This window comes from Ranitomeya variabilis, chromosome 2, assembly GCF_051348905.1.
Source record: "Ranitomeya variabilis isolate aRanVar5 chromosome 2, aRanVar5.hap1, whole genome shotgun sequence".
In the NCBI taxonomy this organism is placed as follows: Eukaryota; Metazoa; Chordata; class Amphibia; order Anura; family Dendrobatidae; genus Ranitomeya; species Ranitomeya variabilis.
In genome coordinates this window covers 334,406,680-334,428,754 of record NC_135233.1, presented here as the reverse complement: position 1 = coordinate 334,428,754, position 22,075 = coordinate 334,406,680, and the positions used below count along the sequence as shown (strand labels likewise).

Below are 22,075 nucleotides of genomic sequence, written 5' to 3'. Positions count from 1 at the left end.
ACATTTTCTGACAGTCATAAGTGCCACGTATTTAAGTGCCACGTATTTAAGTGCCACATATTTAAGTGCCACATATTTAAGTGCCACGTGTTTCAGTGCCACGTGTTTCAGTGCCACGTGTTTCAGTGCCACGATATTTCAGTGCCACATATTTCAGTGCCACGTACTATAAATACTATAACTATGTGGTTATACGTGGCACTGAAATATCGTGGCACGTAAATACGTGGCACTTAAGTACGTGGCACTTAAATACGTGGCACGTAAATACGTGGCACGTAAATACGTGGCACGTAAATACGTGGCACTTAAGTACGTGGCACTTAAGTACGTGGCACTTATATACGTGGCACTTATATACGTGGCACTTATATACGTGGCCACTGAAATATCGTGGCACTTATATACGTATATAAACGTATATTTTAGTGCCACGTATTTCAGGTTAGGGGTAGGGTTAGGGGTAGGGTTTTTTTTTTTTGTTTGTTTTCTTGTGTTTTTCTATAAAAACGCATGCGTCTAAAAACGCATGCGTTTTACCACGTTTACATGCGTTTTTTCACACATGCGTTTTTTTAAAAAACGCATGCAGATAAAAACGCAAGTGTGAAACCAGCCTAAAAGACGCTTTTTATAGCAAAAAAGTTTTTGCGTCTCCACATTTTGAGACCTATAATTTTTCCACATTTTGGTCCACAGAGTCATGTGAGGTCTTGTTTTTTGTGGGACGAGTTGACGTTTTTATTGGTAACATTTTCGGACACGTGACCATTTTTGATCACTTTTTATTCCGATTTTTGTGAGGCAGAAGGACCAAAAACCAGCTATTCATGAATTTCTTTTGGGAGAGGCGTTTATACCGTTCCGCGTTTGGTAAAATTGATAAAGCAGTTTTATTCGTCGGGTCAGTACGATTACAGCGATATCTCATTTATATAATTTTTTTATGTTTTGGCGCTTTTATACGATAAAAACTATTTTATAGAAAAAATAATTATTTTGGTATCGCTTTATTCTCAGGACTATAACTTTTTTATTTTTTTGCTGATGATGCTGTATGGCGGCTCGTTTTTTGCGGGACAAGATGACGTTTTCAGCGGTACCATGGTTATTTATATCCGTCTTTTTGATCGCGTGTTATTCCACTTTTTGTTCGGCGGTATGGTAATAAAGCGTTGTTTTTTGCCTCGTTTTTTTTTTTTTTTTCTTACGGTGTTTACTGAAGGGGTTAACTAGTGGGGCAGTTTTATAGGTTGGGTCGTTACGGACGCGGCGATACTAAATATGTGTACTTTTATTGTTTTTTTTATTTTATTTAGATAAAGAAATGTATTTATGGGAATAATATTTTTTTTTTTTTTTCATTATTTTGGAATATTTTTTTTTTTTTTTTTTACACATTTGGAAATTTTTTTTTTTAACTTTTTTACTTTGCCCCAGGGGGGGACAATACAGATCGGTGATCTGCCAGTTTGCATAGCACTCTGACAGATCACCGATCTGAGGAAAGTGCAGGCTGCTTCACAGTGCCTGCTCTGAGCAGGCGTCTGTGAAGCCACCTCCCTCCCTGCAGGACCCGGATCCGCGGCCATCTTGGATCCGGGTCTGGGAGCTGCAGGGAGGGAGGTAAGACCCTCGCAGCAACGCGATCACATCGCGTTGCTGCGGGGGGCTCAGGGAAGCCCGCAGGGAGCCCCCTCCCTGCGCGATGCTTCCCTGCACCGCCGGCACATCGCGATCATGTTTGATCGCGGTGTGCCGGGGGTTAATGTGCCGGGGGCGGTCCGTGACCGCTCCTGGCACATAGTGCCGGATGTCAGCTGTGATAATCAGCTGACACCCGGCCGCGATCGGCGGCGCTCCCCCCGTGAGCGCCGCTGATCGCGTATGACGTACTATCCCGTCGGCGGTCATACGGGCCCACCCCACCTCGACGGGATAGTACGTCAGATGTCAGGAAGGGGTTAATATATGGGTTACACTCTTCTAGCTGATACTAACTGTTTTCCCTAAGAGTTGTGCAACAGTTTGGTTATTCCAAGCTGCAGCTGTATATCTACCATCAGTAAACTAGGTAAAGACTTGCAAACCTGTGTCCTCATTCTTTGTGCATTTATCGGCTTACACCATCTTGCCATACACCTGGGAAGCCCTGGGGACCCAGCTTTACCTGTGGGAAGCGTTACCATCTTGCTGCAACAACATCACCCAAGAGGACCCCTTTAAGCAGCGTCGGTCCCTACTGACCAAACACCACAGGAGGGGTCACGAACATAGACATTTCAAATCTCCTTAAAGACCTTTCCCTTTAATTGGACGCCCAGGGCCACGGACCAGGTCGCAGCCACCGTGACATCCCCTTTAAGACCGGACCCGGTATCGAGTACCCCGCTGCCCCGGTGGGGCACTCCATCAGGAAAGCACAGCACACAAGCAGTGAAGTCAGTAAAGTACAGCACGGAGAAGTGAAGTCAGTAAAGTACAGCACATGAGCAGTGTAGTCAGTAAAGCACAGCACACGAGTAGTGAAGTCAGTAAAGTACAGCACACGAGCAGTGAAGTCAGTAAAGTACAGCACACAAGCAGTGAAGTCAGTAAAGTACAGCACGGAGAAGTGAAGTCAGTAAAGTACAGCAAACGAGCAGTGAAGTCAGTAAAGCACAGCACACGGGCACTGCAACCAGTGATCGGCAGCACAGGTACACAACCTGCGCTGAAGTCTGGGGCTCCATTGACTTCTAAGGGGCTCGGGCTCAGGTAGTCTGGTACCCAATCTGACCTTTGGACTAAAGTTTGGTAGAACCTGATGACCCCGAACATCCACGGTTGCCTCATCCCTAGTTGACTTTTTTTTTATGGACCCATAGACTTCCATGGGTAATTTTGATGAGTGACTGCAGAAAACTGACCCCCCCCCTCCCTAATCAGAGGACAATAAAACATTCCTTATCTAAGAACTGGCCCAACATTTATGGACATAACTGTTTATCTCTCATGGTAATTCTGCTTCATGCCACCTGTCTTATCCATGGTTTTTTTGTTTTTTTCTGTGCTATGTTGTGCATAAATATGTGATTCTTCAGAATTTGTATTAGGCCGGGATCACACATACGCGAGATACGGCCGAGTCTCGCAGGTGAAAACCCAGCTCTGGTGCCGGCACTCGGGAGTGGAGCGTGCAGCAGCACAGCAATACATGGAGCCGCCTGCTCCGCTCCGTACTGCCGGCGCCAGAGCTGGGTTTTCACCTGCGAGACTCGGCCAGATCTCGCGTATGTGTGATCCCGGCCTTAGTCCGTGCCTGATGAAGAGACCTGTGTAGTCTCGAAAGCTTGCAATTTGTTACCATCTTTTCAGTTAGCCATTAAAAAGGTATTAACTACTGAGGACTCTCAATTCTAAACATCTTGCAGAAACCTGGACAGGTCTCGGTGATTTTGTGCTGATCACTCAGTCCACAGAAATACACGGACACGTAACAGCTGTACAGGCTAGAACAGGTACCGGGAAAAACTGATGTCTGAATGAGGCCTAATAAATGGCACACCTGAATCCATATCCTGTTGCTCAGACGGAAGTCGTCAGACCTCTGCTGAAACCTGCCAGTACTTCTATTATACTGACCGACCCGGTAACTACCAATCCGCCATGTGTACTACTAAACGGGTCCGTGCGTTTTTTGTGTGCGGAGACGGACGGTGACATGCTGGTGTGAACGTATGCAGTGTGGGTGAGTGCGGAGCGTGCACGGCCGGCCCCGGACCACTGCACCTGCCCGGACACGGCCGCCGCCTCCCGGCGCTGTCACCTTTACCTCCAATGCTGGAGGACAACGTACAACGGGAAGGGCGGGGCGTCAGTGACGTCACCGGCGCATCACGTGACCGGCTTTAGTCGTCGGGCTCCACCCTGCGCACAAGAAACTGCTGCAGCCTCCCGTCCTCTCCCAATATGGCGCCGCTCGCCTGCTGAGCTCTCCCAGTTCCTCCCGTCCCCGCCGGTCACCGAGACATGCTCACAGCCGGATAGCGGCAGCAGCTAGCAGCGCAGCGGTTTCTCGGAAGCAGCGCGGGCCCGGAGCCCCCGGAGACTGCCCTCCTCTCGGCTGTAGACGGAGCAGGAGGCCTCAACGCCGCCATGGCTCATTCCCCGGTAGCCGTGCAAGTGCCTGGGATGCAGGTGAGAGGCCGGCTAGAGACGTGCGTGTATCGCAGGGGCGGGCAGGACTCCGTGCACACAGCCCCGCCCGCGGTATCCCCACCACTGCTGTACTACTGCTCCCAGCTGGCTCTGGACACATACTCTGGCTCTAATATTGGCAGACATGTCCTTACAGGGGAGTTCCACTCTACCAGCATTCTTCTGGCTTGTCATGGGTACATGTCATGGGATGTGACCCCGACAGATGAGCCTCATAGCGGAGGGTCCGGTGTCATGGCCCCAACCTGGTCCTGCTGGTGGCCATGGGGCGCAAGGCTCCGCTCTGGTCTCGTCTGATCTGTCAGACTTCTGCGCGGGGGGCTTCACTTATGGAACCTGTCGCATTATTTTACTCACAAAAGCATTGCCCCCTATTATAATCCTTTCGGAGCAGACTGGCGCCTTTATATCGGTGTCACCGCGTTCCTCCTCCTGGTTCCTGCCGCTTTCTTCCTCCTTCCCAGCTGTGTGGTGCACATTGGACTTGTGCCGGTCAGGGCCAGTCCAGGTCCATGCAGAACCTCACTCCTCACTGACGTCCTCATTGATTTATTTATTTTTCTTGATTTGTGTTGTGTTCTTTGATTTGTGTTATACGGCCTCTGGTGCCGGCCGTATAACACAGGCAGCACCTCTGTGGCATGGAGCGGCCCCAGCTCCTGAGCCCGCTCCATACGCCCAGTGCACCAGTTCTGTGTATATGAATGGCGGCTGTTGCCAATTGAAACCTGGGTGAAGGGGGCACCGGGCACGGCGGAGGCCAATGCTTTCTTGGGCGTGCCGGGTGCTGGCCTTGCTGCTGCTATACACCTTCACTTGGCGCATGCTCAGTGTTTTTCATGGGTAGATGGAGGCACAATACTATAAATGGAGGCGAGGTGCAATGTTACAATTACTTTACATGGCTCATAGACACCTTTTTTTTTTTTTTCTGTTTTGCCCCAGGCCGTGCTCTGATCATTTTCTTTGTCCGTGGACAGAACCTGGTGTAAAATAATATCTAGAGAAGTGGAAATGATCAGACTGACATCAATGACTGGGGAGCAACAACAACAAAAAAAAGTTTCAAAGCTTCAGTGCTGGAGTTTCTGTGTTGAAGTTTCTATGCTCTGGCTCATATTTCCATTGTTAGGAAGTATTATTTTGTTGCCATAGGGCCACTGAAGATCTGTTCCATTGCTGGAAATGTGTCATCATGGTATATGAACGCACGGACGTGTCACTGAAGGCCGTAAATCCCTCCGGAGTTCACCTGTAGTCTAATGACCTCACTTGTTTGTATATACATAATGGCTTCTGACTGGTTCCTCAGTGTCCAGTTTTTGTGTTGTCCAAGCCTGGATTGTGTCCTCGTGTGCACACTTCTCCTGCCGGGGGCCGTGCCTCTCTGATCACTCATTCCTGGTCACACACGCCTTATCAGGATCTGTGTGTTTATGGGGCTTGTTATATTTAGCGTTTTTGCTTCGTCATTGTTTGAGGTTTGTGTCTTGAAATATTTTGCATGGAGTCCTTTTGGAGCTGTGTTTATTTAATACCATTTGTGTCCCTATGTACGGTATATTACAATGGATCTGTCATCTCCTGTATGACGGCATGCGTAATATTTTCTCCAGTATAAGGTAAATGCTTGTCCCCTGGAGCCATGTCACCATATTATACTACTTGCTTTCACACCACTTACCCTTAGTGTAACTATATCCCCTTTTCAAATGTTTCTTTGACATCGGTTTTTTTCGTTCTTTGATAGTGTAAATGCACTTATACTTCCATAATACTGTGAAAATAGTAGTGCTACCATACTGTGCCCACAAAATACTGCCAATTAGCGCTTACCTGATCAGATCTAGAGTTCGGTAAGGGTTTTTTCTCATCTCCTGATGACTGATCGTTCAGACCAGTGACATGGTTGTGCACTCCTAGCTCATGTTGACAGAACCACTTTTTCTCTTCCACTTTCCTCTATCAATGGGGCGTCACTGCTATCGTTATGCCGATTGACCGCAAGCTCCCTGCAGTGAGGCATCAGGGAGCAGGCTGTCAATCTGCATGACATTGGCAGTGACAACCCATTGACAGAAGAGTGGAAGAGAAGCTGCCGCTCTGTAGACGCGATGCCATTGGAAGCCGGAGAATCTCTGGTCAGAGTGGTCCATGACCGCTCTGAGCCAGCAGAGATTGTGGCCAGGTAGTTCACCACTACCATTTGGTTTAATTCTTGTCCCCAAACTATAAAATAAGCAAAGTCCCGGATAACCCCTTATAACCTTATGACCATCATTTCAAGGCTATTTTCACACTTCCACTGAAGCTTTCATTAGGAGGCTATGTTGCAAGTTCCGCTACTTTTTCCTGGGAAAAAAAGAACCGTGTTAAAGCAGGGACACATTGTGGTCAATTAGTCATTCTAATCTGTTGGACCCAGTTGCCGAGGTTAATTTTTTTTTTTTTTTACTCCTATAACCAAGTTTTAACCACTAGTAAAAATAAAATCCAACTACCGCAACACCACGTGCACAGATCAGTCTGCGTGCAGCATATGAGAAAAGACTAAACCGATCCAGCTGCCGCTATACAATCTGATTTTAATATAGTCTTTATTTAAATAAATCATAAAAAAACAGGTAAGGCACAAAAGCCAGAAATGCAACACGTTTTGGATCGCTTATGACTCAATGGATTTCTAGCTTCAGCCACTGTTTTGGATGTAATCCAGCTTCAAGGACACTGAGCACTGACAGGTTCCCCTACAGATTAGTTGATCTCCAGGAGTCCCAGGACACTTTACTGCTTTTCGACAGTAGATTCTTCTTAGAAGAAGTAAACTCCTTTATGGGGGTTGTCCACTTTATGGGCAAACTTCAGCAAATGCATTTGTCTTACCTTTCTGCAAAAGACTGAAGTGCCTGGATTTCGCACCTTTGCTTTCCCAATAGAGGCTCTTGACTGCCCGTCTTTCTGCTGTGTATGCAATGAACATGGATCTTTTCACATCCATACGATGCACATGGCGATTGTCGCGTGATACTTTGTGCTCTAAGCATGTCTTTTCTACTGTCTACATCTGTGCAAACAAGTGCCTGTGCATGGGGATGTATTGGCAAGTGGGGGTGCAATATGGCGGTCTTTGTGCTTTTTATCCCATACAAGATCTTAGTTTAAAGCATTTGCCAGATTTTTGTCTTGGGTAGACAATCCCTTTAAGTCTCATATTGTAAATGATTGCTGACTTCATAAGAATCTGTCAAGGAGTAAATTTAAGTGTTTAATCGCATTATGAAGCAGTCAGTCTTGCCAAGCCATATTGCATGTATTGATTATTGCTGTTGCTCCATTACACGTCTGTCAAGTAGCACTAATAAGTTTAGAACCACAAAAATAAAATTTCATGAAAACTAAGGATTTTTTTTCTAACGGTTTGAGAACTTTTCTGCTTTTCCTGACAGCCTTTCAAAAGGAGGACTGACATCCAGCTTTCCTGAATGGCCTGTATTAACTAGTCACATTTTCTTACTGCTGCGCTTGTGGTTTATGCACATGCTAAGTGTTTGCGGACATTTCTGCACCAAAAATGTCGACAGGCAAAACGCAGCATAAAATATACACGCTTTTGTACTTTTTTTTTTTTTTTTCCATGCTTTGGAATGGTTGAAAAACGCTGCAAAAATACGGAACGAATTGACACGCTGCAGACTTGAAACTGCGTTAAATCTGCAAATTAAAAATAAGCAACGTGTGCATGAGACTTCTGGAATGTCATTCACTTTGCTGGCACTAGGAAATGCTTCCGTTTTTGTGACACCTGCTTCAGGAAAGATGCAAAGAATATATGTGTGCACATATCCTAAGGCTATGTGCACACGTTGCTGATTTTGCTGAGGATCCGCCGCTGCGGGTCCGCAGGCGCTTTCCATGCGTTTACAGTACAATCAATGTAAACCTATGGAAAACGCAATCCGCAGTGCACATGCTGCTGAAAAAAACGCACGGAAGCGCTGCCGCAGGTAAAACACAGTGCCTTTTACCTGCGGATTTATGAAATCCACAGCGGAAAAATCCGCAGAGCTCAAAAATACGTGTCCACATACCCTTACAAGTGTCACAGCAGTTCTTGGAACTCTTTAGATATTGCATTCTACTTGTGAACCAGAGAGCCCAGGATGAGCTTTGAGTAATGCACCTGTAAGTGATGATTATTGGTCAGCAGTGCAGTGTCTTTTCCTGCAGGTTCAGCTTGCAAGTAGAGGTGATGGCAAAGACTATGGCGTATTAGTGAAACTGCTTAGACATAGGAAAATGTTGAGCCGTATTGGATTACCTGATATATTTCCTCAATTCTTTGTTTTTTCTTTCAAGGTCACAATTCTGAAATGACATATACCGTAAGAGCAATATCAGCTAGTTGGCTTGGTCATCTTCCAACTCAGATAAACTCAAATTCATCAGTTCTGTGGGTGTTTTTTTTTTTTTTGCATTTTAGTCAGTTGTTTTTTTTTGTTTTTTTTTATGGTGGATTTTTTTTTTTGTCACCTGAAGCACTAAGCAAGTGACTGAAGTTGCACTTATTGATTATTATTATTTTTTTTTGTACAAGTTCAGAATTCATGAGCTGTCAAAAGTCTAATGAAGTCAGCAAAATGTCAGCTTCCCTCTGCTGCTGTGGGGAGATGCAGAAGTGCCTACTGTACATGTTATTTCTTAGTAATTAAACATAATTATTTTCCTTATGAGGACGCTATCATGACTGTGCGAGCATTGTACAATTCCCCAAAGCTTGCTTCGTGTCCTCATAACTTGGCAAATTCCTAGCACTGCAGCATTACAGTTCTGCATAACAGCGGTTTATCTTCACATTTAATGGTTCAGCTAGCCCTGGTAAATCTTTGTCCGCAACTGTCTTACTGCTTCATACATTGTCGCCTTGTATATTGCAATCAGACATCAGAATGAAGATTCTAGGAGAAGAGCAAGAGCTGCATTAAAGTGGTATTCTTTAAACTGATGGTGTTTACCTTATGATCGGGCCAGTGGGGGTCTTTCCCCTGGGATACCTATTGACCCTGAGAATCGAAGAGGTTGCAGTGCTGATTCAGACCACTTCAGTGTTTTCCTACATAAAGGGGGTCCCCAAACTTCAAGTTCTTGAAGCCCTTTCATTGTTTTTGTCCCTTTTCCCTCAGAATCGATGGATCGGGTGCTAATGGTTGGAATACGGCTGATCATAAAATTGACATGTCCTAGTAAAATGCCATCACTTCTAGAGTTGAGCATAAAGACCTATGAACTGATCTAATCCATGGCCACTAGACCAGTGCCATGAGAACTGTCTCCCACCTGCCGCAATCCCCTGGGACTCTTCTGATTAGGAGGGGAGGAGGTGTACTCTTGTGACGATATGCTGTCATGGCTGCTGAACCAGGGTCTTGCAAATCTTTTCACTCAACTCCAGTCAGTTCATATGGTGGAAAACCACTTTTAATGGAGCTATCCTTACCACCTGGCCATTGGTTGACTACAGCAATTCCTGTTTCAATGGCACGGTGGCAATCCGGTAGCTGTGGCTGCCTACATTTTGCCGCAGGAAAAATGAAATATCCTGGTGGTATAAATAGTTGAAAATATAGCACTTTGATATGCCGGATCCTCATGAGCAAGAACTGCTACTCAATAGGAGCTATCGACTATGGCTAAGAACCCCTCACCCACCGATGCCCTTTAATGTGTCAACGTCTGACTTGTAATGCTTGGTATTTATTTTAAAAGGCTTTTGATTGTTTTCCACTTTCGGAAAGTGTATTTTTTTTTTTTTTTTTTATATATATATATAATATCTGATCTGTTCTACTGCCATTAAACAGTCTTGTATTTTGTTCTTGTGATAAAATGGTCAGGTGAAGGAAATGCGATTATCTGCTGGATGTTCTGGCTTCAGGCGAGGCTATCGTGAGAAAATGTTTTGGGCCTTCATTGCCACTTCTGTTAATTTCTGTTCCTTGTGAAAAGTATGAACCCTTGATGGGACCCTAACATTCCCGTATAAGTCGGCAGTGTCCTTGGCGTGCTGTCCGGATCCTCTCTACTCTGAGTTCAGCACAACTTCATGTCCTCCATTGTAAACCTAACGATGGGATCGGCCTGCAACAGGTCACATGGCTTCTCTTGGGAATTTGCTTCACTTTGTCATTGATGTCCCATATCCTGTATTGGCTTTAACACATTGTGTAAAATATTCCCGTTAAATGGTATGCACACAGAAAACTGCCTCCTTCTCCATAGACGAGTCCTCTCCTTCCACTTGGGGCCATAGACTTTAATGATACCTGGTGAGCGAACGTGCGCTCTGCCGTGCCTCCTTTTTAGGCGTTTACGCCTACTGGATCCGGACACAGACGTAGTGGACTGCATCTGAGTGTCTGCCAGTACTAGGCATATATGCCCCGAAATAATGCACAGCTGCATAGAAATACATGAAGCTGTCACGTTGGGTCTGGAGAGCCGCCTACCAGTCCGTACACTGCGGTCAATTTATACAGCTGTTCGATTCTGCCCTAATACTATGCTATTCCAGTATGTGTGATCGGCAAATTGCAAGTTCTATTTCCCTAAAAGAAGTACAAAAATTGTTTATAAAAAGAAAAAAATTAAGAAAATGAAAATGTAACCCTCTCTCCTTTTTCACTACTAAAAATAAAGTAACAAAAATTGAAAAAATTGCAAATGTTTGGAATCTGCCTCTGTAAAAGTCTGATATATAAAATTAGCCTAATCGGTAAAAAAGGAGGAAAAAGCAGCTAGAATTGTATTTAGTTACTCTGTAATGGTTACTTGCCCTACAGGTTCTGAAAACGTATGTTATTCACCGGTGTCTGAATGTGCCCTAATTGTCATTGTCTCCACATGTAAATCTTCTCACATGGCCACAGCGGATCTAAATGGGAGATCTTGGCTATCAAAGCTGTAGGATTTTTTTTCTACATAGTTTTAAGTAACTTTTTTTTCTCTTTTCTGTCCCTTATTAACTTTTCTGCATGCTCATAGGTGACTCTAGTTTATAGTAAATAGGAGCCCGTTCCTTGGTGTCGCTGCTCATAATTCCCTTATCTCCAGCATTCCTGTCGGCCTAGGATGTGTCTTGCCATGACGACACGGAGGACATAGCCAAAGTCCACAGAGCCACACATGTAACTGGGAGCAAACACGCAGGTCACGGCCTGCTGCTGCACGGCATCTAACAATATAGAGAACTTCAGGAAGGTCTGGCCGTCTCCTGTGGCCACTGGACCCTCTCCTGGCCGTCTCCTGTGGCCACTGGACCCTCTCCTGGCCGTCTCCTGTGGCCACTGGACCCTCTCCTGGCCGTCTCCTGTGGCCACTGGACCCTCTCCTGGCCGTCTCCTGTGGCCACTGGACCCTCTCCTGGCCGTCTCCTGTGGCCACTGGACCCTCTCCTGGCCGTCTCCTGTGGCCACTGGACCCTCTCCTGGCCGTCTCCTGTGGCCACTGGACCCTCTCCTGGCCGTCTCCTGTGGCCACTGGACCCTCTCCTGGCCGTCTCCTGTGGCCACTGGACCCTCTCCTGGCCGTCTCCTGTGGCCACTGGACCCTCTCCTGGCCGTCTCCTGTGGCCACTGGACCCTCTCCTGGCCGTCTCCTGTGGCCACTGGACCCTCTCCTGGCCGTCTCCTGTGGCCACTGGACCCTCTCCTGGCCGTCTCCTGTGGCCACTGGACCCTCTCCTGGCCGTCTCCTGTGGCCACTGGACCCTCTCCTGGCTGTCTCCTGTGGCCACTGGACCCTCTCCTGGCCGTCTCCTGTGGCCACTGGACCCTCTCCTGGCCGTCTCCTGTGGCCACGGGACCCTCTCCTGGCCGTCTCCTGTGGCCACGGGACCCTCTCCTGGCCGTTTATAAGAGCATTGCTTCTGACTTCCTGGAGTCCTGACATGTTCTCTTAACTGTGCCGTTGAAACTGCTAAGGGGAATCTGTCACCAGGTGTTTGCTACACCAGAGACCCCGATTCCAGCGATATGTCACCTTCTGTGCTATTTCTTGCTGTGGTTTTGATAAAATCACTGTTTTATCGGCTGTGGATCAACCAGTACTATGTGGACCTTTATATAAACCCTCCAGCCTCTTGCACCACTGATTTTCAGCTTTCCATGTACTCTGTGCATAGGTAGAAAGTGGACAATTGTTGCTGGCAACAAAGTGGACTACCTAGCAGCAAAATTACTAGTCCTCTAGTAGTAATCTGTTGATAAAAGTGATTTTATCAAAATGTCAAGCAGCTCAGTAAGTGACATAACACTTGAATCAGAGTCTGTCTCTACATTAAGCTGCTCTGAGATTAGGTGGCTAAAACCTGATGACAGATTCTCTTTAAAGCCACCGGTCATAAAGACTATGCTGCCCTCTGTACAGTAACATGGGCACTGCCCCCATTCTTTTAGTTTAACGGTAGAAATAATATTGTGCCATTTGGCTAATGGGAGCGATTCAAGATTAGAGTGGATGAATGGAGTGTATACATTAGAGCGCTTCCATTCCCTCATCGGGAATTGATGGCCACTGTGTATGCAGGTCCACTGAAGCCGGCTGTCGCTTATCTCTACAAGGGGCAGGTGGAACATTAGGCCAGATGACAGTGTGTTCTCTCATCCAAGAGAAATGGGCAAATTATGCAAATAACACTCTGATCAGAGTGATCAGTGAGCTCCAAGATGGAGAAAAAAAATGTCGTCATTCTGTGATGCTGCGGAAATCTGACAGCAGTCAGATGGCATCACTCATGAACTCACTTGGCTTGGTGCGATCTGAATATTGGATCAAACTCTGGTATCCAGTGATTTCCCCGATTCTCCTTCTAGAGACTCTTGTTCTGGGGGTAAAACATCAGTCGTGTGCACGTCCCCTTAGGCTAACAGTGGTCCGAGTGCGATTTGATGTCTTGTCAGAACTCTTGCGGAGCAATAATAGGGTCATCTGCACCTGCCCTTAGTCTCATAAATGCACCAGATGTGCGTTCAGGTTTGCCTATTTAGCTTCTAAGTTTGAGTCGAGAGACTTGCGATTGTTGAGGTCATTGCAGTTTATTCTCGAACCATGACTGTCTGATACGTGATATTTACCACATTTCATTCACATGCTGTTTAAAACAAATAAAGGCATAAATTGGCCTGCTGTGCAGTTCTTAAATCTGCATCATGTCACTTTATGCTGTGAATTTTCCTTCACTAAATTCTCAATTTTCAGTGCACATGGTAATGTGACAGATCCATCATCAATTTATGCAGACTTTTTTTTTTTTTTTTGCAATATGTATGCCCTAACTGTATGCACATTCATCTGGTTAAAGGGGTTCATCAATCTGGGAGTAGATCTCTGGGTCCACTGGCAATCAGACCCCAAAATACAAGTAGCAGACATGAGGGCAGTATGTCCTTTCATAAAATTTAGAAAAATGTTTATTCCATGAACAACGTTTCGGCTCTTCTCACAATGAGAGACTCCGTGTTAGTCAAAACGTTGCGTACCTTGGTCATGGAATAAATATTGTAGTTTTTATTGAAGGTCTCCTTTTTTGAGAGCAGATATATTGCAAGGCAAAAGTGACAGTAACGTAACCGCCCCATGCTGTTGCTCTTTTTATTTCTCTTTAAATGTTGGGCAAGGTATTTTCTTTTTTTTTCTTTTTTTGCTCTTCCTGAGTGGATAGGAACTACACATTTCCAGTTACTTTTCGTTCTATTTACTTTTCTATTCCAGATTTATAAATATAAAGCTCTTCAGAGCAGATTTTGTTCTGCACCTCGGTGTGAGTATTACATTATGAAGCTGCATAGAAGGCTTGTCTGTTTCTGCGGCTTTGACATAACCCATGACGCGCGTCCCAGCGAGACCGCCTGCTTGGCCTGCCGTGTAGTACAACTCAATGGTTTTCTTTGACTTTTCATGATGGCAGGAACATCAGTGCACTTTAGTGAATGAGGAAGTGCTATTAGGGTAAGGTGGATCTATTCATAGCACAGGCGCGGGGCTGTTATACAAATCTAGTCCAAGCTTTTTCCATTTCTGTAATTACCATAGGCCTCTTCTTGCCTGATGGCTGGGCTGATGCTGTAGCTGAAAACTAAACTCGCTTTTTTTCTTTAAATGTGACTTATTTTTAGTAGCCAAATAGTAACTGGCAACAGATGCATTGTATCTAAAGTCACCATCATGAGTCAGGAAGAAGATGCAGAAAATCCCATTTATTTCAATAAGCACTGATCCTCCGTCCCCCTCCTCCCTTTAACCTCAGTTATGACAGGTTTGGGAGAGCGTCAACCTTTTCTGAGCAGTCACGTCTGCAGCTGCGTGCACTCTCCCAACATCACGACATTGCTGGAGCAACTTGCCATAAAACGGGCACTGCCTCATTTGTAGTACAGCGATTATTTTTATTTATTTATTTTTTTAAAGTTTGGGAAAACTGCTTTTTTGCATTAGCTAGTTGAGTAACATTGGTCAGTGTTCAAACTATTGCTCACACAGTACAGTGACTGAAAGCTTGGTTGTCTGAACACGGGTTTACACTTCAGTCTAACTTATGTTCCTTGAGTTTCAGGATAACCCGCTTTGACTTCCGGTTGTCTTTCATGAAATCCTCGCAAATGATTTGTCTGGTAAAGGCGAGCGATCCACAGTGACATTTCATAATCCCAAAACGGTAATGTTTCTCCTTGTTGGAGATTGACAATCCAAGCTTGGCATGTCAGAGTGAGGAGACTTTTATAGGCCACGCATGCTTCTCTGGGAAATTAAATATGCAAATTCCCTCTTCAAAGAGGAAGAGGTCTAGAACTATAGCGCCACCTATTGGAAGCAGAAATCCTAAAAGTCAATATTAACCCTTTAACTAGCCGTGTCTCAAGACTTAAGATAAAAGCCAAACCAGAATCTCAATTTGCAGATACTGTGTTTCAGGGTATTGCCCCTCGTCAGTGCAAAGTATGAGATCTCATTTGGCTATGTGAGAGGCTTAAGACTGGGACTTAAGGGGGTAACGTTTCTCCTTGTGGATAGTGACAAGCCAGGTCTGGCATGTCATAGTAAGGAGACTTGTGTGCCATGCATTCCCCTCTGGCTTTGGCTTTTATTCTAAATCGTGACAAGGATCCATATTGACTTAAGATTGCCACTTCCAATAGGTGGCGCTAGAATTAGTCATCTTCCTCTCTGAAGAGGCAGTTTGCATATTTATTCCCAAAAGTGTTAGTAAAATCCTGTAACTGCGACTTGTGCAGCCTGTGCCCAGTACTCTGACCTGATCTGAGTTCTTACAGTAGTGTTAGAGGGTTCTTCCGACCTACTATGTTGAAGATAATTCTTTAGCATAGATCCCATTGTCAGATCGGTGACAAATTGTGCCTCTAATAGGAGCAAATAAAGGACATGGTGGATTCTGCCGTCATAGGATGCTGGGAGTTACAGATTCACAACAGCTGGTGAGCTAAAGGGATCCAAGCCCGCTGCCTTTGTGTGTGAATGAGTAGTATTTTCCCACCTCCAGAAGCGTTCTCCCACTATTAGCTGTTCTGTGCTGTTCGCAGATTGTTTGCCTGTGAAGTGGTTTATTCTATTCTTTTAGTCATGATTCCTAACCAAAACAATATGCGGCTTCTGGAGCTGTCTTTTGTAAGAGCTATTAGCTTGTCTCTGCATTAGCGTGAGAAGCTGTTGTTCCTCAGGGATATACCACGCTGACAAATTGTCTTGGTTTCTGCAGAATTGGTTTGTGTTCTGGATTTATCATTTCAGCCAGGTGTGTTTTACTCTCCATCAAACCGGGAGAAAGATGAACGTTAAAGACTGGACACTATCAAGAGAGAAATTGGACTGGATCTGGGGTCTTCAGCTCAGACGAGTACACAGTTTTTCTCGGGAAACAAGTAGAACCTGAGTTATGATCCCATGGTGCGTACAGAGCCCCCCAGTAGATCAATGACTGGGGCACCAGAAGGAAACCTCTGAATCATCCAAGTCTGTGCATCGCCCTCTCCCAGAGGAAGCTGTCTGTCTACACCTGGACTTACCCAAATGGACTGCCAATAGGACTACGTCCTCTGCCAAACATCAAAGCACCTGACATTGATGGTTTCCCTGTAGAGCTGCTCAAACTAGTCCCAAGAGCCGAACTGACAGCTGGAGAAGACTTCTACGTATCCCCTGGACAGCTGGCATCACCAACAAAGATGGTGATCGTATAAACCCAAAGTTGTTCCGTGAACGCAAGGTCACCAGACAGAACCTGACTTATTTTGGACATGTGATGAGGGCAAATTTACTAGAAAAAAAAATGCTACTCAGACGAAAGGCCCAGTGGCTGGATACCATAAAGAATAAGTGACATGGGAATGAACCAACATCAAGCAATTCAAAAAGCTGAGGAAAACCCTAAAGCATGGTGAGAAATGGCCTATCTGGTAACGGGAACGAGTGAATCTCTAGAATCAGAAAAATTGCATTATTTCTTAGAAGCACGTACTGTACATTTACCGGCCCGACAGAGGCCATGCCACACTGACTAGTCCAAATAGCTGGTCCTCAGTGGCTTTTGCCCACTTCGCTCCCAGTGAGTGACAGGTCTCTTGTGTCTGTGTATGGGGAATGATCGGTCACTTAAAAGGAGAAGCCACCAGAGGCCGGCTTTTTGGGCTAGCAGTTTGTGCAGCGTGGTCCCTAGCCAGCTTTTAAATGTATGTATTTCTCAGAAATGTGCAAAGATGCCAGACAAATGTGACAATCTGCATCTGTTACATGCAGCCAAACCATATACAGCATGTATCAGGTGTAAGTTCTTGTAGATTGTTGGTGTATATGGTTATCAGACGAGACCTATTCACGGCCTCCTACTGGGCCGTTTCAACTGCTTTTCAATTGCTTGCATTTCTGAAAACCGCTTGCAGTAGGTTTATTTAATAAGATATATATTCCTACTCTTATTAGTGATACCCCTGTTCCCATTCTGTTTGCTGGCTCTGGTGTTCTAAATACTTTGGTTGCAGCAATCTGGATGTTAAATGCAAAGGTCCCTGGCAGGGGGAGAAGTGGAGCAGCTGGGTCAGTTGAAAAGGGGGGATGATAAATGCAGGGACAAGACTTCCTGTTTATACATAGAGCAGAGAAAAAAAAGAATTGGCTGGGTAGAAAGGTAAATGAGCAATTGTAAGTACACAGTGTTATATAATGACTGAAATATATTACAAGGAAAAAAACTGTTAGGAGTGATGCTTTATATTTAACATATATGTAATTTTTTTGTGTTTTCGTACAGAGTTGCCCACAGGGCTGTGGAGTCTGTAAGCCAAACCTCCGACTCTGACTCCGACTCTACAATTTCCCTGACTCCATGACTCTGACTCCACAGCACTGGTCACTACTGAGCATGTACATAAAGTGCAGCACAAATTCATCTCCACTAAAAGCCGAGAACCTTAGATCAGGTACAGAACAGACATTTATAGGACATTTCATAACCTTCCCAAATTCCTATGAAAAACATTTCCTGCATTTTCTGCTTTGCAGTACTGTACCCAATTTTTTTTTTATATATTTTAGTTGTTCCATTTTATACCGACTACAGCCCTGGTTGCCAAGAATTTTATGCTTTTCATTAGTAGTCTTAGTCAAATTTTTGCTGCCACCATTGGTCTCTTTGACTGTCAAATACAATAGTTACAGGTGCTTCTCACAAAATTAGAATATCATCAAAAAGTTAATTTATTTCAGTTCTTCAATGCAAAAAGTGAAACTCATTATATAGATTCATTACAAACAGAGTGATCTATTCCAAGTGTTTATTTCTGTCACTGTTGATGATTATGGCTTACAGCCAGTGAAAACCCAAAAGTCATTTTCTCAGTAAATTAGAATAATTAACAAAAAACCCTGCAAAGGCTTTCTAATAATTTAAAAAGGTCCCTTAGTTGGAGTGGAAGGAAAAAGTGTGGTAGAAAAAGGTGCACAAGCAACCGGGATAACCGCAGCCTTGAAAGGATTGTCAAGACCAGATTCACAAGGAGTGGACTGCTGCTGGAGTCATTGCTTCAAAAGCCACCACACACAGACGTATCCAGGACAATGGGCTACAAGTGTCACATTCCTTGTGTCAAGCCACTCACGACCAATAGACAACACCAGAATAGTCTTACCTGGGCCAAGGAGAAAAATAACTGGACTGTTGCTCAGTGGTCCAAGGTGTTGTTTTCAGATGAAAGTAAATTTTGCATTTCATTTGGAAATCCAGGACCCAGAGTCTGGAGGAAGAGTGGAGAGGCCACAACCCAAGCTGCTTGAGGTCTAGTGTGAAGTTTCCACAATCGGTGATGGTTTGGGGAGCCATGTCATCTGCTGGTGTAGGCCCACTGTGTTTTATCAAGACCAAAGTCAGCGCAGCCGTCTACCAGGAAATGTTAGAGCACTTCATGCTTCCCTCTGCCGACAAGCTTTTTGGAGATGGAAATGTCACTCTAAAGCAGGACTTGGCTCCTGTCCACACTGCCAAAAGTACCAATACCTGGTTTAAAAACAACAGTATCACTGTGCTTGATTGGCCAGAAAACTCTCCTGACCGTAACCCTATAGAGAATCTATGGAGTATTGTAAACTGGAAGATGAGACACCAGACCCAACAATGCAGACGAGCTGAAGGCTGCTATCAAAGCAACCTGGGCTTCCATAACACCTCAGCAGTGCCACAGGCTGATCGCCTCCATGCCACGCCGCATTGATGCAGTAATTGATGCAAAATATTGAGTGCATTTACTGAACATACATTTCAGTAGGCATACATTTTGGATTTTAAGATCATTTTTCAAGCTGGTGTTATAAAGTATTCTATTTTACTGTGATAATGACTTCTGGGTTTTCTTTGGCTGTTATCCATAATCATCAACATTAACAGAAATAAACAATTGAAATAGATCACTCTGTTTGTAATGATGCTATATAATGAGTTTCACTTTTTGTATTAAAGAACTGATATTAACTTATTGATATTGTGATTGTGAGAAGCACCTGTAAAAAATTCCATGTAGCGTATGGAGAGACAGATGTGTCTTCCTGTTTACAGCGAGTTTGTGATGCAAGAATTGACCTTTTCTGAATTCTCAGTCTTGTGTTTTCTTAAAGGTATGTGCACAATTCAAGTATTTGCAGCAGACAATTTCTGCACTATTTCTGTATCTCTTGGCAGGAAAAGCACTGTGTAAAATAAACGCACTTTTATGCCTTGGCGTCAGTGCACATGATTTGGTTGTCGCATTTTCTCCTGCACAGGTTTGTCACAAAACCTGAAGTATTTCCTAGTGAATGGGAATTCTGAAGTCTCATTGACACAGCGCCTATTTTTCATGTAGCAGATGTAAATCTGCAACATGGCAATTCATTCAGTGTTTTTACTGCAGATTTCACCCATAGTAATGAATAGGGAAAAATCTGCAACAAAATGCTTGTTAAAAAAACAAAAAGTCACGAATGCGCTTATTTTGCACAGTATTTCCTGCCAAGAGATACAGAAATGGCGATGGAATTTCTGCAGCAAATACGTAACGTGTGCCCTTAGGTTGCTTTTAGATGGATCAAGAATTCTTGTTCCTGACTATAAACCCATACAAACATATCGACAACCACCCAACAGACGAGCCAAACGTTTGTTCTTGGGAGATCAGATCCTCTATGGCCACATAAAAGTAATCACCATCGGGACGTGTAAATGTTTAATCCCCATACAACATGTTTTAACGATCGTTCGGTTTCTATAAGTTTACGTGCCAGTAAATCTATCGTAGATAGACTTTTATAATGTATAATTTATGTATCACTCCTAGAACGACTCGTTTGCTCTGCTCGTGGGCATATTGTAGACACCAGGGTCATATCACGCAGATATTACCTACATAATGTAAATAAAGAATAAGACGTGAGCTCTGTGCGGCTGTTAAGGCAAGCACGTAACGAGATTATGACTCTGCTCTCTCGTATTATTGGATTAGTTTTGTAGTGAAGTAGTGGCTGGAGAGGTGTCTTGTTGAATCGTGTGGGAGCCGTCCCAATTTACATTTCCCAGGCGGTTTTGCAGTATTTATTGCCAACATGAACTTTGTGTTATTTGGCTATTTTGTGTTGGAAATCTTAATCCTCCCCAAACATAAAAAATAAGCCAGAGGTTCTCCAGTGAAATATTAGACTGTGGAGCGGTCCACCTGTACGTAGGATGTGCACTTACGGCTTTTAGGGCTCCAAGGACATGAGCCGAGTGGTCTTCTGATGGCCACACTGATGGCATTCACAAAACTGGCAGCAATTTTATGTCTTGTTCTGAAACCTGAAATTCACTTACAATCGTGGAGTTGGGCCAGTTCTCTGACTAGACATGTCTGCTGACTTTGGCAAAATAGAGGACTTGTACATACACGCCATGTGATTAAAGAAAAAAAAAAACTCATGAAGCCGACTGGTACGCAAGTAATGCTATGTAAGACAAAGGATTCGGTACGCTGGGTGCAGGCAGATACATTCTAGGCGACTCACTGCTGCAGAGCTGGAGGTGCTCTGTGCCGCCATATGGTGCACGGTGAGCTTTGTGTATTCCCTCCTACGGTAGAAGCCAGTCTGACAAGCAAAAGGCAGTGATCGAAGAGTCCGTAAGTAGCATTGCTTTGGACGCAGCTCATGTTCGCTGTGTCCAAAGTGCTGCTGTTTATTGGACACGGGTGAATCCGCATGTGTTCACTGAATCGTGCAGATTTTCTATTGATGTAATTTCTTTTGTGGAGACTCGCGTCTCTGCAAGAGAAATTGACATTCTGCAGTCTGGAAAGATGCGCCGTATGTAAGTCTCCGCTGATGATCCACAGGCGTCTGTGTACCAATAGTGGGCATGGGATTTCCTGGCGTTCCATCCACTATGCTGTAACATCTGGTCACTGTGGGTTTGACGCTGCATGAATACGCAACGTCAAAACCCACAGCAGCTCCTGATCGATCATAGGCACATACCCCAATTGGTTTGGGTTTGTTTGCACTTGGCATGGTTGGGCAAATGCCAGGGCACATGGCTACTGTTCCCCGAGTCCTGTAAATTCTCATGCACAGGAGTTGAGGTAGTGACACTTTGCAACTATGCTTACGGGTATGAGGATTTGACTTTATATATTTAAAGGGGATGTCCATCTTGGGGATTTTGTTTTACGTTAATGTGCATGTATTTGAGACTTACCATTAATTATGGTATTTCTATTTATTTGGTTTCTTTAAGAGTTTCGCTGTTGGGCTTTTTTCCTGCACATTCATCTTTGACGTGATCATGAATCAGGTGATGGGAACTAAAACAAAACCTAAAGTAAACTGTCCCATTGGACTGTCAGAATGAGTTTAGTGACAGATTCTCAGTAAACTCATTCAGCAGTAGACTGCACCACGGAGGCTACTGAAGGCGCAAGTGTTAATGAAATCCAGTTTTAAAAACCTCATGCCTTCAAATAAGAAGAGAAAAAAAATGTCCACAAAGGTGGAAAGGTCTATGATGGGTTGCACCTTGTATGATGGATTAATAATGTCAGCGAAAAATGTCAGCCCATATTGTAACCCCTATGTCTCTAATTTTATATGGATGGGAGAAAGTGCTTTTTTTTTTTTCTTTAAACTACACATTTAATAAAAAAAATTTTTTATAACACCAACATATTCCACAGCCATTTACAGACAATATCAGACATTACAGGGTAGCACACAATTCTGCACATACCAGAGAACTGATGCAGCATGAGAGAAGTCCTAGAGATGGGAGTGTGAGGTTTGGATTATTGAAGATGTTAGTCTTTGGTAATAAGCG

General features: G+C 44.4%; 1 protein-coding gene across 3 annotated transcripts in view; it reads left to right on the top strand.

Annotated features, from left to right (window-relative positions):
• The first annotated feature begins 3,802 nt into the window (after positions 1-3,802).
• The window catches only part of STK26 (serine/threonine kinase 26), a 64,956-nt gene continuing 46,683 nt past the window's right edge, over positions 3,803-22,075 (top strand). The window contains exon 1 of one of the 3 annotated variants that reach the window (XM_077285352.1): positions 3,803-4,179. In XM_077285352.1, the coding sequence (XP_077141467.1) occupies positions 4,138-4,179 (42 nt within the window). In that variant the 5' untranslated portion in view covers positions 3,803-4,137. Of the gene's footprint in view, positions 4,180-16,154; positions 16,646-22,075 lie in introns of those variants that run through there. The other 2 variants (XM_077285353.1, XM_077285354.1) reach the window with 2 other exon arrangements.